General features: G+C 40.8%; 1 protein-coding gene across 1 annotated transcript in view; it reads left to right on the forward strand.

Moving 5' to 3' along the window:
- lekr1 (Leucine-, glutamate- and lysine-rich protein 1) overlaps positions 1–14,712 on the forward strand; it is a 221,953-nt gene that overhangs the window by 114,200 nt on the left and 93,041 nt on the right. Inside the window, exon 4 of the mRNA XM_072572657.1 lies at positions 1,891–2,105. Within this exon, the coding sequence (XP_072428758.1) occupies positions 1,891–2,105 (215 nt within the window). The remainder of the gene's footprint in view (positions 1–1,890; positions 2,106–14,712) is intronic.

Below are 14,712 nucleotides of genomic sequence, written 5' to 3' on the forward strand. Positions count from 1 at the left end.
GAAGAAACCTGAGCCTGAAAATAAAAGCGATCTAAGAAGATGAAACAAGAATTCCAAAATGAAGAAGAGAGGCAGGAGAGAAATAAAGAGGGAGAAAGAGAATACTGGCTTAAAATGTCGGAACTAATAATGAAGGATATCTTTGACTCCAGTGGAAATTTGGAAGAGGAAAATATATCTGTCCAACCCAGGACCCAGTGGGTAACTGTGCAAACCCTCCTGATGTTTGAGGAAAGGGATGTTGAATTTTTTTGCATTTATTTTGATTGATAGTTGAACAGATGAGGTGACTGAAAGAAAATTGATCACTGGTCACTGCTCACACAAAGCAGGTTGATTGGCTGAACTCACAATGTTTATGCTAAACTTTCTGATGAAGCTTTTATAAATTATGAGATGGCAAAAAAGATTATTCCTGATGTTCATGAGTTAGTCCTTGAGGCTTGTATGCAGACATTTTGGAACCTCCAGAAATATGCAGTCAGGCATATTTAGGTTTTTACAGCATAAAGCAAATTAATTTTGATCATTAGCTGCACTAAAGGTACAGGCCATATGTAGAACCCGTAAGGACATATTTCTCCTAGATCAATTTAAAAATGTACTCCCTTCTTTAGGAAGACCCCACATAGAAAACCAGAAGGCCTCAACTGCCAGACAGGCATCTGAGATGACTGAGGAATATGATTTTGTCCCAAAAATCCAAATGCTTTTTCTGTCACCCCCACAAAGGATAGAAGGTAGGTGGGTGAAAGATAGGCGAATGGCCATGATTAAGAAAGGACAGCTGGAAACATTCTGGAATCTCCTACTTAGGTCAAAAAGGAAGTTGAGTGTGGGAGTGGTGTCCAAAAGTTGCAGAGACATTCCACTCTTTCCACTTTGGTCAAAACAACTATTGCTACTCCATCTTTCTTTTAAATTCCTCTGTATTGTAAGACTTCACAATGTGATGGTGGAAGCAAATTTTTCTACCAAAGATACACAATGTACGTGAACTGTAGCATGAAGACAGGCTTATGAGGTGTCACATTGATTTTAACACCAGAAAGAAAGGAAAGGAAGGGAAATGAGAGAGAGAAGGAATTGTATCATTGAATCTTCAACTGTTTTCAGTTGCTAATCACTTACACTCAAAATATTTGCTGTAACTATGCATCTTGCATTCTGTCAGTGTTGTTTGCTGGCTTAGATAATGAATATATTATTATTGTTATTGATGGAACTAAATAAACAGAGAAATCAATTTGGCTGTAATTTCCACATTTATCAAAAAGCAGAATTTACTAGTATAGCATTTGTGGAGGGAGAACCTCAGTTAACATTTCAGGTCTGCAATGTGCACCCAGTTTTGGAATGTTAACTCTATTTCTCTCTCCATTGATGCCATTGGACTTGCTACGAGTTTCCAGCATTTTCTATTCTTTTTATTTTAGATATCCAGCATTCACACTATTTGCTTCGATAGAATGGATTCTTAATTATCCATCACCCATACAATTCCAACCTGCTACGATAATCAATGTTAGAAAACTGAATTACATTTCCACCTTATTGGAGTATTGGGGAAGTTAACTTTGAAACTGTGGTATTCACATGAGCAATATTGCCATTTCAGCAAATTCTGGACCACGGTATAAATTTTGTGCATTAGTGTCTAAATGTAGTGCAAACATTACAGTGACTTGTTTATTAAGAGATGCATACTTCTTTTATGTGAAAAGTCATGAATAGAATTTATATTGTAATGCAGTAATTGATATTGATGTGGAAACCACTTTGATAAACTGACTGAAAATAATCACTACTACTTATGTAGTTTAGATGATATGGTTTTGATATATCTTCTGATTAATTTTAGTTTCCACGTCCTGCTACTCTTGTTTTTAGATGCCGCAGGATGAGACAGTTTGCAAATATTGTGGAGTTAGTTATCTAATACATCGTGAATTCAAATTAATGGAAGAAAAACTGAAAGCAATGGAAGCAGAAATGGAGTTTTACCGTGAAAGTGTTGAACGTGTAAAAAAGTTGCAAAGAGAGCTTTGTTCAATGAAACAGCACATGGAACAGCTGAAAAGTGATAATCAACAGAAGAAGGAAAGGTAAGTACAAAATCTTTGGACATAATTTGTGGCATTAAATGTTGCTTGTATCTAGCATTCCACACATTAGATTTATATTATTTTGTATGTTGTCTTTTTAACATGAGTTAAAAGGCAACCTCCACTCTGTATACTTCTTTGTGATGGCATCAGTACTGCTATTGAGTGACTGGAAGTGCTGTTTTGCAGCATAAAGATCTGCCCTGGTTTATTCTAGTTAGACCAGTTTTTATTGTCCATTCCTAAATGCCCTTGAGAAGGTGGTGGCAAGTTGCCTTCGTGAACTGATGCAGCCTACTGGTGTAGCCACATATACCATACAGTTAAAGGAGGGAGTTCATAGATTTTGACTCCAGTGACAGTGAAGGAATAGTGATATAGTTCCAAATCAGATTGATTTGTGACTTAGAGAACAACTTGCAGATGGCGGTATTCCCATGCATTTGCTGTTCTTGCCCTTCTAAGTGGATCAGATTGTGGGTTTGAAAGATACTGTCAAGGAAGGCTTAATGAGTTACTGTAGTACATCTTGTATACAATACACACTTATTGTTGTAGAAGAGAGAATATTTAAGGTGGCAGATGGGTGCTACTAAAGCCGACTGTTTTGTCCTGAAGAACTTTGAGCATCTTGAGTATTGTTGAAGCTGCATTCATCCAGGAAGGTGGAGAATATTCTATCATACCTTTCACTTGTGCCTTGTACATAGTAGACAAGTTTTGGGGAATCTGGAGGTGAGTAAATCTCTGCAGAATTCCCAGCCTCTGATCTGCCTATGCAGCCATAGTATTTATACAGCTGGTCCAGTTCAATTTTTGATCAATGGCAACCTCCATTGTTGATAATGGGGGAGTTACTGATGGTAATGCCATTGAATATCAAGAGTCATGATTAGATTCTCGCATTTTGATGATGATTATTGCCTAGTACTTGTGTGGCATAAATGTTACTTGCCAGTTATCATCCCAAATCTGAGCAGTTTTCAAATCTTGCTGTCTATGGACAGGTATGTTTCAGTATCTAGGTGAAAGTGAGTACTGTAGATGCTGGAGATTAGAGTCAAGAGTGTGGTGCTGGAAAAGCACAGCAGGTCAGGCAGCATCTGAGGAGCAGGAAAATCAACATTTTGGGGAAAAGCCCTTCATCCAGATCCCCCGCCCACCAGAGTACTTTATGATTGCATAACTACATTTGTTTCTTTGGGTGAAATCTTATAATCTGGACAATGGCAAGATTTGTATCAGAAAATGACAAATGCTTTGACAAGGCCTACCTTAACAGTATCTTATTTCATCTTTTATGCTCTTGGCAAGCAGCACTGCATGATCCTTGCTAGCCAGCAGGAAGTTGCCAATTAAGGTGGAATTATTAATTGTCAAATACCTTGTTGATAGGCTAACTTACCTCATTAATATTCAGCTTTTTATTTTACCAAATGCACTAAACAATTTGGACATTGCAAAAGCTCAACATGGACCCAGAATGATTATCTACCGACTCAGTTCACCACTTGCTTCAAAGATCCTCCATGTTGTGCATAATCAAACTGCATTGCAGAGGCACAGGCACCAAATACACATGCCTCTCATTCACAGACATTGCCACCAGCTTTTGCTAACCCCTCATGACCATCATGGCACATGTCTGATACATGAGCAGGGCACATTGAAAACAGCTAGAGATATTGTTGGGATTGGAGGGTTTGAGCTATAGGGAGAGGCTGAATAGGTGAGGGCATATTTCCCTGGAACATTGGAGGCTGACTTCTTTTTTATTGATGAAAATTGATAATGGATGAGAGCATTACTAGCTAGGCCAGCATTTATTGCCCATCTCAATCGCCCGCATTGCTGCGGGTCTGGAGTCACATGTAGGTCAGACCAGGTAAAGGTGGCAGTTTCCTTTCCTAAAGGGCATTTGTGAACCGGATGGATTTTTCCAACATTGAAAATAAATTCATTGATATTATTAAACTCTTAATTCCAGATTTTTTTATTGAGATAAATGTGAGGTGCAGCATTTTGGAAAGGCAAATCAGGGCAGGACTTATACACTTAATGGTAAGATCCTGGGAAGTCTTGCTGAACAAAGAGATCTTGGAGTACACGTTCATAGTTCCTTGAAAGTGGAGTCACAGGTAGATAGGATAGTGAAGAAGGCCTTTGGTATGCTTGCTTTTATTGGTCAGAGTATTGAGTACAGGAGTTGGGAGGTCATGTTGCAGCTGTACAGGACATTGGTTAGGACACTGTTGGAATATTGTGTACAGTTCTGGTCTCCTTCCTATTGGAAAGATGTTGTGAAACTTGAGGGCGTTCAGAAAAGATTTACAAGGATGTGTAATAGGTTTAAAGTGAGAGTGGAAACATTTAAAAGGGACTTGAGGGGCAACCTTTTTACACAGAGGGATGTGTATGGAACAAGCTGCCAGAAAAAAGTGATGGAGGCAAGTACAATTACAACACAGAAAAGGAATCTGGATGGGTACATGAATAAGAAGGGTTAGAGGGATATGGGCCAAATGCTGGCAAATAGGACCAGATCAGTTTTGGATATCTGATCAGCATGGATGAGTTGGGCCAAAGCGTCTGTTTCCATGCTGTATAACTCTCTGACTTGCATTGTAGGGCAAACTGGCAATTTGCATTGAAAGGCTGCAGCAGGGATTCCTTGTGCACATAGACAAGGACCCAGCTCACAGATGGATCAAGCTGCATCTCAGGGATGTTTACTTCTTCTTCCAGCACTTGCTTATTTAGTTTCAACCTACACACTTGCAGCATCAATGCTTTGCCTTGCCATGTTAAGTAGTACATTCATTAGTGCAACCAGGCAAACTTACCTTGTTTGTCAGCAATCCACACAGAAGGAAGTGTACATCTCACTGCGTGGCACAATGCTACATTAATCTCCACCTACATCCAGCAAGCACACCGCATGCGCAATCACCAGGTAGCCATGTCTATATGTCTCAGGGAGTAGGCCTCGTTGAAGTCCATTTGAGGCACCGATAGTCAGGGGGTCCTAGCACAGGACTGCTGCAGGTGATTGGCAACAGTCAAGTGTCCTGTCAGGATGATCTTGTTGAAGGAAACTGTGTCTCTGCAGTATGGGCAGTGGGTCAGAGTCAGTCCTGTGGTTCTGTAGTGGCCAGTCTGAGGGTTAGGCTAACATGGTCGAGAGATGTACAATGTCAGTCGTCTTGGCACTTCTGATCTGGGGCTGTATAGTTGGGTCACTCAAAAGGAATGGGGGTGGTCAGAGGAGAAATGGAGGTCACTCTTGTGGGAAAGAGACTGAGGAAGCTATTCCTTGGGACTGAGGCAGGCCGTAGGGAAAGAGTGATGACAATTGTGAAGGGAGGCAACAATCTGCAACATATGGTACTATATGATAAAGCATGAAAGGTTTGTTGGTCACGAGGGAGGGGCTTCATCTAAGATCAGGTGCATGCTCGCTTCAAAATCTGGGGGACAATGTATTACCACATGTGGCATGGTCAAGCTTATATGGTTTGGGAGGACAGTTGGGCAGGTGCAGGCTCATATACACAGGTTGGATGGGTTGATGGGAAAGGCAATCGACAAAGGGATTTTGATGCTTTAGGTCTCACCAACATGTTGAGGCTGCATCGATGTAGCTGCATGGGAAGCTGGTCTTTTGGCAGATATCTACTGAGTGGTAAGTTGTTCTGGGAATATTGTGTGGTAAGATGAAGCTGGAAAAAGTTTCCTTGGCCTAGTAGGAAATCCCTCCATAAGACACAATATAACTTTGATTTAGCTAAAAGATAAGATTCAGCCCTATGTGTCTTTAAAGTTATTCTGAAAACAAACCTACCAAAAATGACTTAAATGTGTGCAAATTAGCATCAAAAGCTTCCTAGAATGTTGAAATTGAATATTGTGTCTGGAATAAACAATATATTCTATGAAACAAAATATAAATGAAATTGGCTCAAAGCTGTGAAAACTGAATAAATTAATCTGTACCCACTGACAGATTGCCATCAGTGGTCAAATATCACTTAATAAAGCAGAAAATTTTTAAAATGTGTGCAGGACAAAGTTTTACAACTGTCTTTTCCACTTAGTGGGTAATAGGTTAATTAAAGAATAGGTGCTGAACCTTCAGCTTCACTTGGAAAAGTAGTTTTGTGCATTTGACAAATGAGCATACACGCGAACATACATACTAGGAGCAGAAGTCCCTCTAGCCTGTTTGTCTATTCAAACAATTATGGCCAATCTGATTGTGACTTGAACTCCCTTTTTAGTCAAGAACCTATCTATTTCTTCCTTAAGAGTGTTCAATGACCCTGATTCCACTGTTATCTTGGGAAGAGAATACTATAAATTTATAACTCAGAGAAAAAAAAATCTCCTCAGCTCAATCTTAAATGAAAGACCACTTATTTTTAAACTGTGTCCCCCATTTCTTTGCTCTCCCACAGCTGTAACATCCTTTCATCATCAACCCTGTCAGTCCCCTTGTGTTTCAGTAAGGCCACTAATGGATATAACCCAACCAACCTTTTCTAAATGAAGAGAGCAGTGCTGTGGACAGTAAACTAGATGAGCCTCACCAATCCTCTGTACAACTATTGCAAAACACCACTACTTTTAATTTATTTTCCCTTGCATTAAAAGACAATGTTCCATTTGCCTTCCTTATCACTTGTTGTATCTGCATTTTAACTTTCTGTGATTCATCTCTAGGACACTCTGTACTTAAGAGTTCTGCATCTCTCAATTTAAGTAATATGATGCTTTTCTATTCTTACTGCAAATGGACACATTCACATTTTCCATATTGTCAATCTGCCAAGCTTTTGCCCACTCACTTAACATCCTCTTCACAATTTACTTTGTAACATCAATAAATTTAATAGTCATTAAATAGTCAATTTCATCCCTTCATGCAAATCATTGATGCCAGTTTTGAATTATTGAGGCCCTAGTGTGATCTTTGAGGCACTCGTCACATCCTGCCAACCCCAAGACAACCCATTAATGTTTACCTTTGCTTCCTATTATTTAACTAATACTCTTTCCATGTTAATTTGTTACCCACATGTGTCACATGTGCTGAGTAATCTTTAATGCAACATTTTATCAAGTGCCTTCTGGAAATCCAGGTACAGTATATCAATTGGATCCCCTTTATCTATGTTGCTTTGTCACTTCCTTTAAGAATGCTAATTAATGATGCAAGCGTGATGTTCCTACACAATATCATGTTGACTGTCTCAGATTGAGCAAAGACTTTCTGAGTGCCCAGCTACAACTACCTTAATAATAGTCTTTAGCATTTTCTCAATGACAGACATTAGCTTATAGTTCTTGTTTTTGTCTTGAGCTTTCTTAAATATCACAGTCATACTATTTTCCAATCTAAAGGGACCTTTCTAGAATCTAGGGATTTTTTTCTTTGTAAATCAAAACAATGCATCTATTATCTTAGCACTCACTTCTTTTAACACCCTGGCTGAAATCCATCAGGGATAGGGAGCTTGTCAGATTTAACTTAACAGTAATTTTCTCTGTACCCTTTCTGGGTGATTGTAATTGTTTTAGGCCCCTCCCTCCCTTTCACAGTGTAATTCACAATTATTTTTGGGATGTTAGCAAAATATTCTGTAATGAAAACAAATGCAAAGTATGTGTTCAATTCATCTGCCATTTCCCTATTTGGCCTTAATAATTCGTCAGACTCTCTCCCTCTGTTTAGAGGACCAACACTAAGTTGATAAGTCGCTGCCTACTCAAATACCTGTACAAACTATTACAATTTGATTTAAGTTGTATTTTACTATTTATTTTTATGTCTCTAGCTTTCTGTTGTACTTTGATTTTTCTTCCTTTGCTCTTTTTTACATTATTGCCCAATCTTCTGATTTGCTGTTCAACTTTGTGGAATTAGATTAGATTCCACTGTAGTGTGGAAACAGGCCCTTTAGCCCAACAAGTTCACACTGACCCTCCAGAGAGTAACCTACCCCCCCCCGCCCCAGACCTATTTCTCTCTGACTAATTCACCTAACACTATGGGCAATTTAGCATGGCCAATCCACCTGACCTGCACATCTGCGGAGTTTGCACATTCTCCCCGTGTCTGCATGGATTTCCCCCGGGTGCTCCGGTTTCCTCCCACAGTCCAAAGGTGTGCAGGTCAGGTCATGATGATCACTATTACTGAGTAGCACCTTTACTGAGAGTGTAGCCTGCTTCCTGGATGGCCTGACAACATGCTGCTCTCAAACAAATTGTCCGGTAAACATTCTAGGAACTAATCATTGTCAATCCAAAACCAATCTGATTTCTCAGTCTAAACACAGTTTAACATCACCTATGATTATTGTCGTACCTGTCTCAGAAGCCATCATTATTTCCTATAAGACCATAAGGCCGTAATAAATTGGAACAGGGTAGGCTGTTCGGCCTCTTAAGACTGCTTCACTGGCTGATCAGCTATTTCTCATGTCCACTTTCCTGCATTTTCCCCATAACCTTTGATTCCATAACTAATCAAAATTCTACCTATCTTAGCCTTAAATATATACCAGGACTCTGTCCCCACAGCTCTCTGTGTCCAGGAGTTCCAAAGACGCTCAACTGACTGAGAGAAGAAATTCCTCCTCATCTCATCCCGTACTCCCCATCCTACAATATAGTTACTTTTAATGATCCCATAAATCACTCCCTTTCTACTCCCTCCCTGACTACCTACCTTTGCTGTTTCTCATCTTGCCCAAACTGATTCTGCACGCTGGTCTCCAGAACTAAGATAGTTTCGGTTGTACCATTGTCAACGTGGTATACTTTGTACATCCTTCTTGTCACACTATAGTCACCAAGTCCATTATTGCTTGCTACCTTGCTCTCTCAGACTCAGAGAATCATAGAGCTGTACAGCATGGAAACAGATCGTTTGGTTCAACTCGTCCTTGCTGACCAGATATCCTAATTTAATCTAGTCCCACTTGCCAGCATTTAGCCCATATCCTTCCAAACCCTTGCTATTCATATACCCATCCAGATGCCTTTCAAATGTTGTAATTGTACCAACCTCCACCACTTCCTGTGACAGCTCATTTCATACATGTACCACCCACTGCACGAAAAAGTTGCCCCTTAAATCCCTTTGAAATCTTTCCCATCTCACTTTAAACCCATGTCCTCTAGTTCTGGACTCCACCAGGGAAAAGACTTTGTCTATTTATCCTGTCCATGCCCCTCATGATTTTATAAACCTCTATAAGGTCACCCCTCAGCCTCCGATGTGCCAGGGAAAACAGCCCCAGTTTATTCAGCCTATTCTTATAGCTCAAACCCTCCAACCTTGGCAACCACTTTGTGAATCTTTTCTGAAGCCTTTAAAGTTTCACAACATCCTTCCCATGTCAGCAAAACACACATAGTATTCCAAAAGTGACCTCTTCCTTGTCTTCTCTGCTTAATTTACCAAATCTTCCCAAACTTGATCACTAACCTACACTACCTATTTCAATGACCTAGTCTGCTGTCCTGATTTGTTAATCACCAGAAAAATACTAGCCCCAGCATGGTTTAGGTGAAGACTGTTCCAAAGGCATAGCTTAAACCTTTTCCCAGAACTGATGCCAGTGAACCAGGAATTGAAATCCATTTCTCCCACACCAATTTTTGATCCACACGTTAATCTGTCTAATTTTATTTATCCTAAGCTAGTTTGCAGCATGTAAGTTCTAAACATTGACTAATTGATTGTGAAAGTATGCAGCTTTGCAGGTGTAGTGATTATTATGAGTTTAACTCATATAGAATATAAGTTCCCTGATTGGGGCTGTTAATCTGGTCTGATCAGGGAGCCCTAGTTGACAGGTATAAACAGGAGTGTTAGAGGTTCTGTTCACTCTGAGAGCTGGCTCTAAGGGAGCTAGAGCAGTGTTAAGGGCTCTCCACCTGTAAATAAAGGCTGACTTAGTGACAGGATACCAGTCTCTATGGAGTTATTTCAGTGGCGATGAGAAAAATGCACAGTCCTGGAGAAATTTACTCACAACAGTCATCTTTGAGTTGGAGTGAGCATTTATTATGCCATTATTTGGGAAGATTGACTTGTTTGATCCTGCTGTCAAATACTTGGCCCAGTTTGTGGAAAGACTGTTTTTTTTCTGGGCAGATTACATTGGGAAAAGCAACAAGTAATTCTCCTGACAGTTAGTGGACCCACAGTCTTTTTGGTAATTAGGAGCCTAACTTTTCCTAAGGCACTGGATACTAAAACCTTTTAAGAGTTGACAGACTTAGTTAAGGAATATTGTGACCCAAAGCCTTCTCTAATTCTGAGATGCTATCAGTTTTATTTGGCAATTTGAGAACTAGTGAATCCACATTGGGATTTTTGCTTGGTTAATGTCACTGGCAGAGGCATGTGCCTTTGGTTTAACCCTGAGTGGATGCTGAGAGACCATTTGATATTTGGGATTAATGATGTAACCATGCAAAAGTGCTTAGCAGCTAAAGCCTAACAGGACTTCAAACAGGCACTATAACTGGCTTTATCATTGGAAAATGTGGCAAGTGGAGCATACGAGTTGCAGGGAATGGAAGTGGACAGTCTTGCCAGGCCGACTGAGCTTCGGGAGCACCATTTGAATGAAGACAAGTATATAGCCTCACTCAGGACATATTCTGAACAGAGGTCAGACCACAACAAAACCCCAAAACAAAGCTAAACAATTAAAGTTTTCTTCAGGATGCGAGCTCGCAAGCCATTGTAAACTGCTGCCAGTACAGGGGAACCTTGATTATCCAGCACTCGATCACCCAAATGTCAGATTATCAGGCAAGATCGTAAGGTCCCAATGCTCAACTGAACTATGCTATCCGGCATTCGATTATCTGGAATTCAATTAACTGAACAAAATACTCCCCGCCCATGTCCTTTGCAGAATTGAGGTTCCTCTGAATTCCACTAGAATCCCACTAGATCTAAATTGAGTAACAGAATTTACAAGCTGGTATCCTGGAGAGTGCGCACCCTGGAAAGTCCACCGACATCAAGTTTGGAACAGTTAAATTGCTTAGCAACATCCAAATCAGAACCAGTTAAAATAAAAATCTGGTTAAATGATCACCCAGTTCTAATACTGGCATGGTCATTTTATCAATCATAGAGCCAGTCTTTAACAAAATTTGCTCTGGACTCCAACTGTTAAGTTGCGCAAGATTTTGGCCAGATTGAGAACCTATACCAGGGAATCTTTACAGATTAAGGGTACAATATCGATTCTGGTCTCTTATGAGAAACAGCTTGTTCAGTTGCCTTTGGTTGTAGTAAAAGGCTCGGGCCCAAACTTAATGGGGCAAAATCAGTTGAGAAAGATTCACCTGGATTGGCTCAACATTTTGAAAATGACTGCCTGAGTGAAGTTGTAGTTAAATACCTGAACATCTTTCAGAAAGATCTAAGTACTATCAAAGGAGCGAAGGCTACCTTACATGTTGACCAGGAAGCAATTCCACACTTCTACAAGGTCTGCCCAGTGCTATTTCCAGAGGCAGGAATCAGAGGGCTGGAAAGCAAAGGAATCATCAAACCAATCCAGTCTGTGGTATGGGCAGCACTGGCTGTACCAAATGTGAAGATCAACGGGTCGGTTTGTCTTTGTGGCAATTTTAAACAAACGGTAAATCACTTTTCACAGCTGGATAAATTCCCAATCCTTCGCATAGACGATGTATATGCGGATCTGGTAGGGAAGCTATCTTTCACAAAGCTGGACATATGCCTTGTATACTTGTATTTGCAGTTAGATGAGGCTTCCTCGAGGTATACTACATTTAATACCCATTGTACCAGTATATGAGATTGTCTTTTTGAATATCATCAGCCTGTGCAATTTTTCAATGGATGATACAGAACGTGTTACAAGGTCTGCCCCTGGTTACCATTTATCTGGATGACCTGCTAGTAACAAGGAAGATCAATAGGAGCATTTAGAGAACATGGACATAGCCCTTAGACATTTGTCCCAGGCGAGCATATGCCTTAGGAAGGAAAAATGTGTGTTCCAGGCATCCTGCTTGGGCTACAGAATTGACAAGACCCGGTTACATCCGTTGGAAGATAAAGTGAGGGTGATCAAACGTGTCCTGGCTCCCACATCTGTACCAGAGCTTAGGTCTTTCCTTGGGCTTGCTATGTTCATGCCAGGTGCCTCCATCCTGGCACCTTTGTATCAAATCTGAAAAAAAGGTCAGCCTTGGAAATAATCACATATCCAAGCTATTATTTCAGGGAAGCGAAGAAACAGCTATCATCCTCAAAGATGTTGGCACACTATGATCCCATCAAGATCTGGTATTGACATGTGATGTTTCCCAGTACGGCATTGGGGTAGTTTTAGTTTATCGATGGCCATGTGGAGAGGAATGCCCAAAAGCGTATGCGTGCAGGACTTTGGCTAATGTAGAGTGTGAATATGCCCAGATAGAGAAGGAAGGTTTGGTGGTCATATTTGGAGTCAGGAAGTTCCACCAATATTTTTACAAACGTAAATTTGTAATAATAATGGGCCCCTGGCCCCTGCTAGGTCTGCTTAAAAAGGACAAGGCAGTGCTACCCATAACTTCAGGCTGTATTCAGCTGTGGGCTGTAATACTAAGTGCATATAACTCCCAGTTGGATGTGTTGAGCTTCCTCTTGCTGGCAGACACACCACTAGTGATTCTGCCACTGGATGAATCTGTAATAGTTTTAAATTCCCTGGACACACGTTCAGTCATAGCTGACAATGACAAACTTTGGACGCAGAAAGATCCAGCCCTGGTAAAACTGAAACAGCTGGCGGTGATAGGGGAAGTCAAAGTGCTGTCAAAACCAGAATTGAAACCTTTTTAGACCGGGAGAGACCATCCAGTAGAGGATGGCATATTACTATGGATATCGAGAATGATTATCCTGAGCAAACGTTGCTGCCAGATTCTGGCTGAACTCCATCAGGGTTATCCAGGGGTTTTCAAAATGAAGATGTTGGTGACAAGTTATACCTGGTGGCCATGATTGGATGCAGACACAGTGGCAATGGTTGGGCAGTGCCCAGATTGCCAACAAGGGCAAAAACTTCCAAGATGCTCGGGGTGGAAGAGGACAGTCACTGTGAGTCGTATGCTACCCATATTAGAAGAAGAATTGGGATTTTAGACTAGTGACCCTACGGATAGAGTCATAGAAGTGTATAGCACAGAAACAGACCCTTTGGACCCTTTTGTCCATGCCAACCAGATATCCAAAATTAATGTTGTCCCATTTGCCAGACTTGGACCTCTAACCCTTCCTATTCATATACCCATCCAGATGCCTTTTAAATGTAATTGTACCAGCCTCCACCAGTTCTTTTGGCAGCTCATTCCATACACGCACCACCCTCTGTGTAAAAACCTTGCCCCTTAGGTTCCTTTTAAATTTTTCCCCTCTTACTCTAAACTTATGCTCTCTTGTTCTTGACTCCCCCACCCCAGGGAAAAGACCTTGTCTATTTACTCCATCCATGCCCTTAATGAATTTATAAACCTCAATAAGGACATCTCTCAGACTCCAACATTCCAAGGAAAACAGCCCCAGCCTATTCAGCCTCTCCCTATAGCTCAAACCCCCCAATGGGAAGCCTTCAGAAATGAGATAACGAGAATCCAGAGAAAGTATATTCCTGTCAGGGTGAAAGGGAAGGCTGGTAGGTATAGGGAATGCTGGATGACTAAAGAAATTGAGGGTTTGGTTCAGAAAAAGAAGGAAGCATATGTCAGGTATAGACGGAATAAATCGAGTAAATCCTTAGAAGAGTATAAAGAAAGTAGGAGTATACTTAAGAGGGAAATCAGGAGGGCAAAACGGGGACATGAGATAGCTTTGGCAAATAGAATTAAGGAGAATCCAAAGGGTTTTTACAAATATATCAAGGGCAAAACGGTAACTAGGGAGAGAATAGGGCCTCTCAAAGATCAGCAAGGCGGCCTTTGTGTGGAGCCTCAGAAAATGGGGGAGATACTAAATGAATATTTTGCACAGATATTTACTGTGGAAAAGGATATGGAAGAAATAGACTGTAGGGAAATAGATGGTGACATATTGTAAAATGTCCAGATTACACAGGCGAAGTGCTGGATATCTTGAAACACATAAAAGTGGTTAAATCCCCAGGACCTGATCAGGTGTACCTGAGAACTCTGTGGGAAGCTAGAGAAGTGATTCCTGGGCCTCTTACTGAGATATTTGTATCATTGATAGTCCCAGGTGAGGTGCCGGAAGACTGAAGGTTGGCAAACGTGGTGCCACTGTTGAAGAAGGATGATAAAGACAAGCCAGGAAACTATAGACTGGTGAGCCTGACCTTGGTGGTGGGCAAGTTGTTGGAGGGAATCCTGAGGGATTGGATGTATATGTATTTGGAAAGGCAAGGACTGATTCGGGATAGTCAACAAGGCTTTGTGCGTGGGAAATCATGTCTCACAAACTTGATTGAGTTTTTTGAAGAAGTAACAAAGAAGATTGATGAGGGCAGAGCAGTAGATGTGATCTATATGGACTTCAGTAAGGTGTTCAACAAGGTTCCCCATGGGA

Source organism: Chiloscyllium punctatum, chromosome 6 (genome assembly GCF_047496795.1).
Source record: "Chiloscyllium punctatum isolate Juve2018m chromosome 6, sChiPun1.3, whole genome shotgun sequence".
NCBI lineage: Eukaryota > Metazoa > Chordata > Chondrichthyes > Orectolobiformes > Hemiscylliidae > Chiloscyllium > Chiloscyllium punctatum.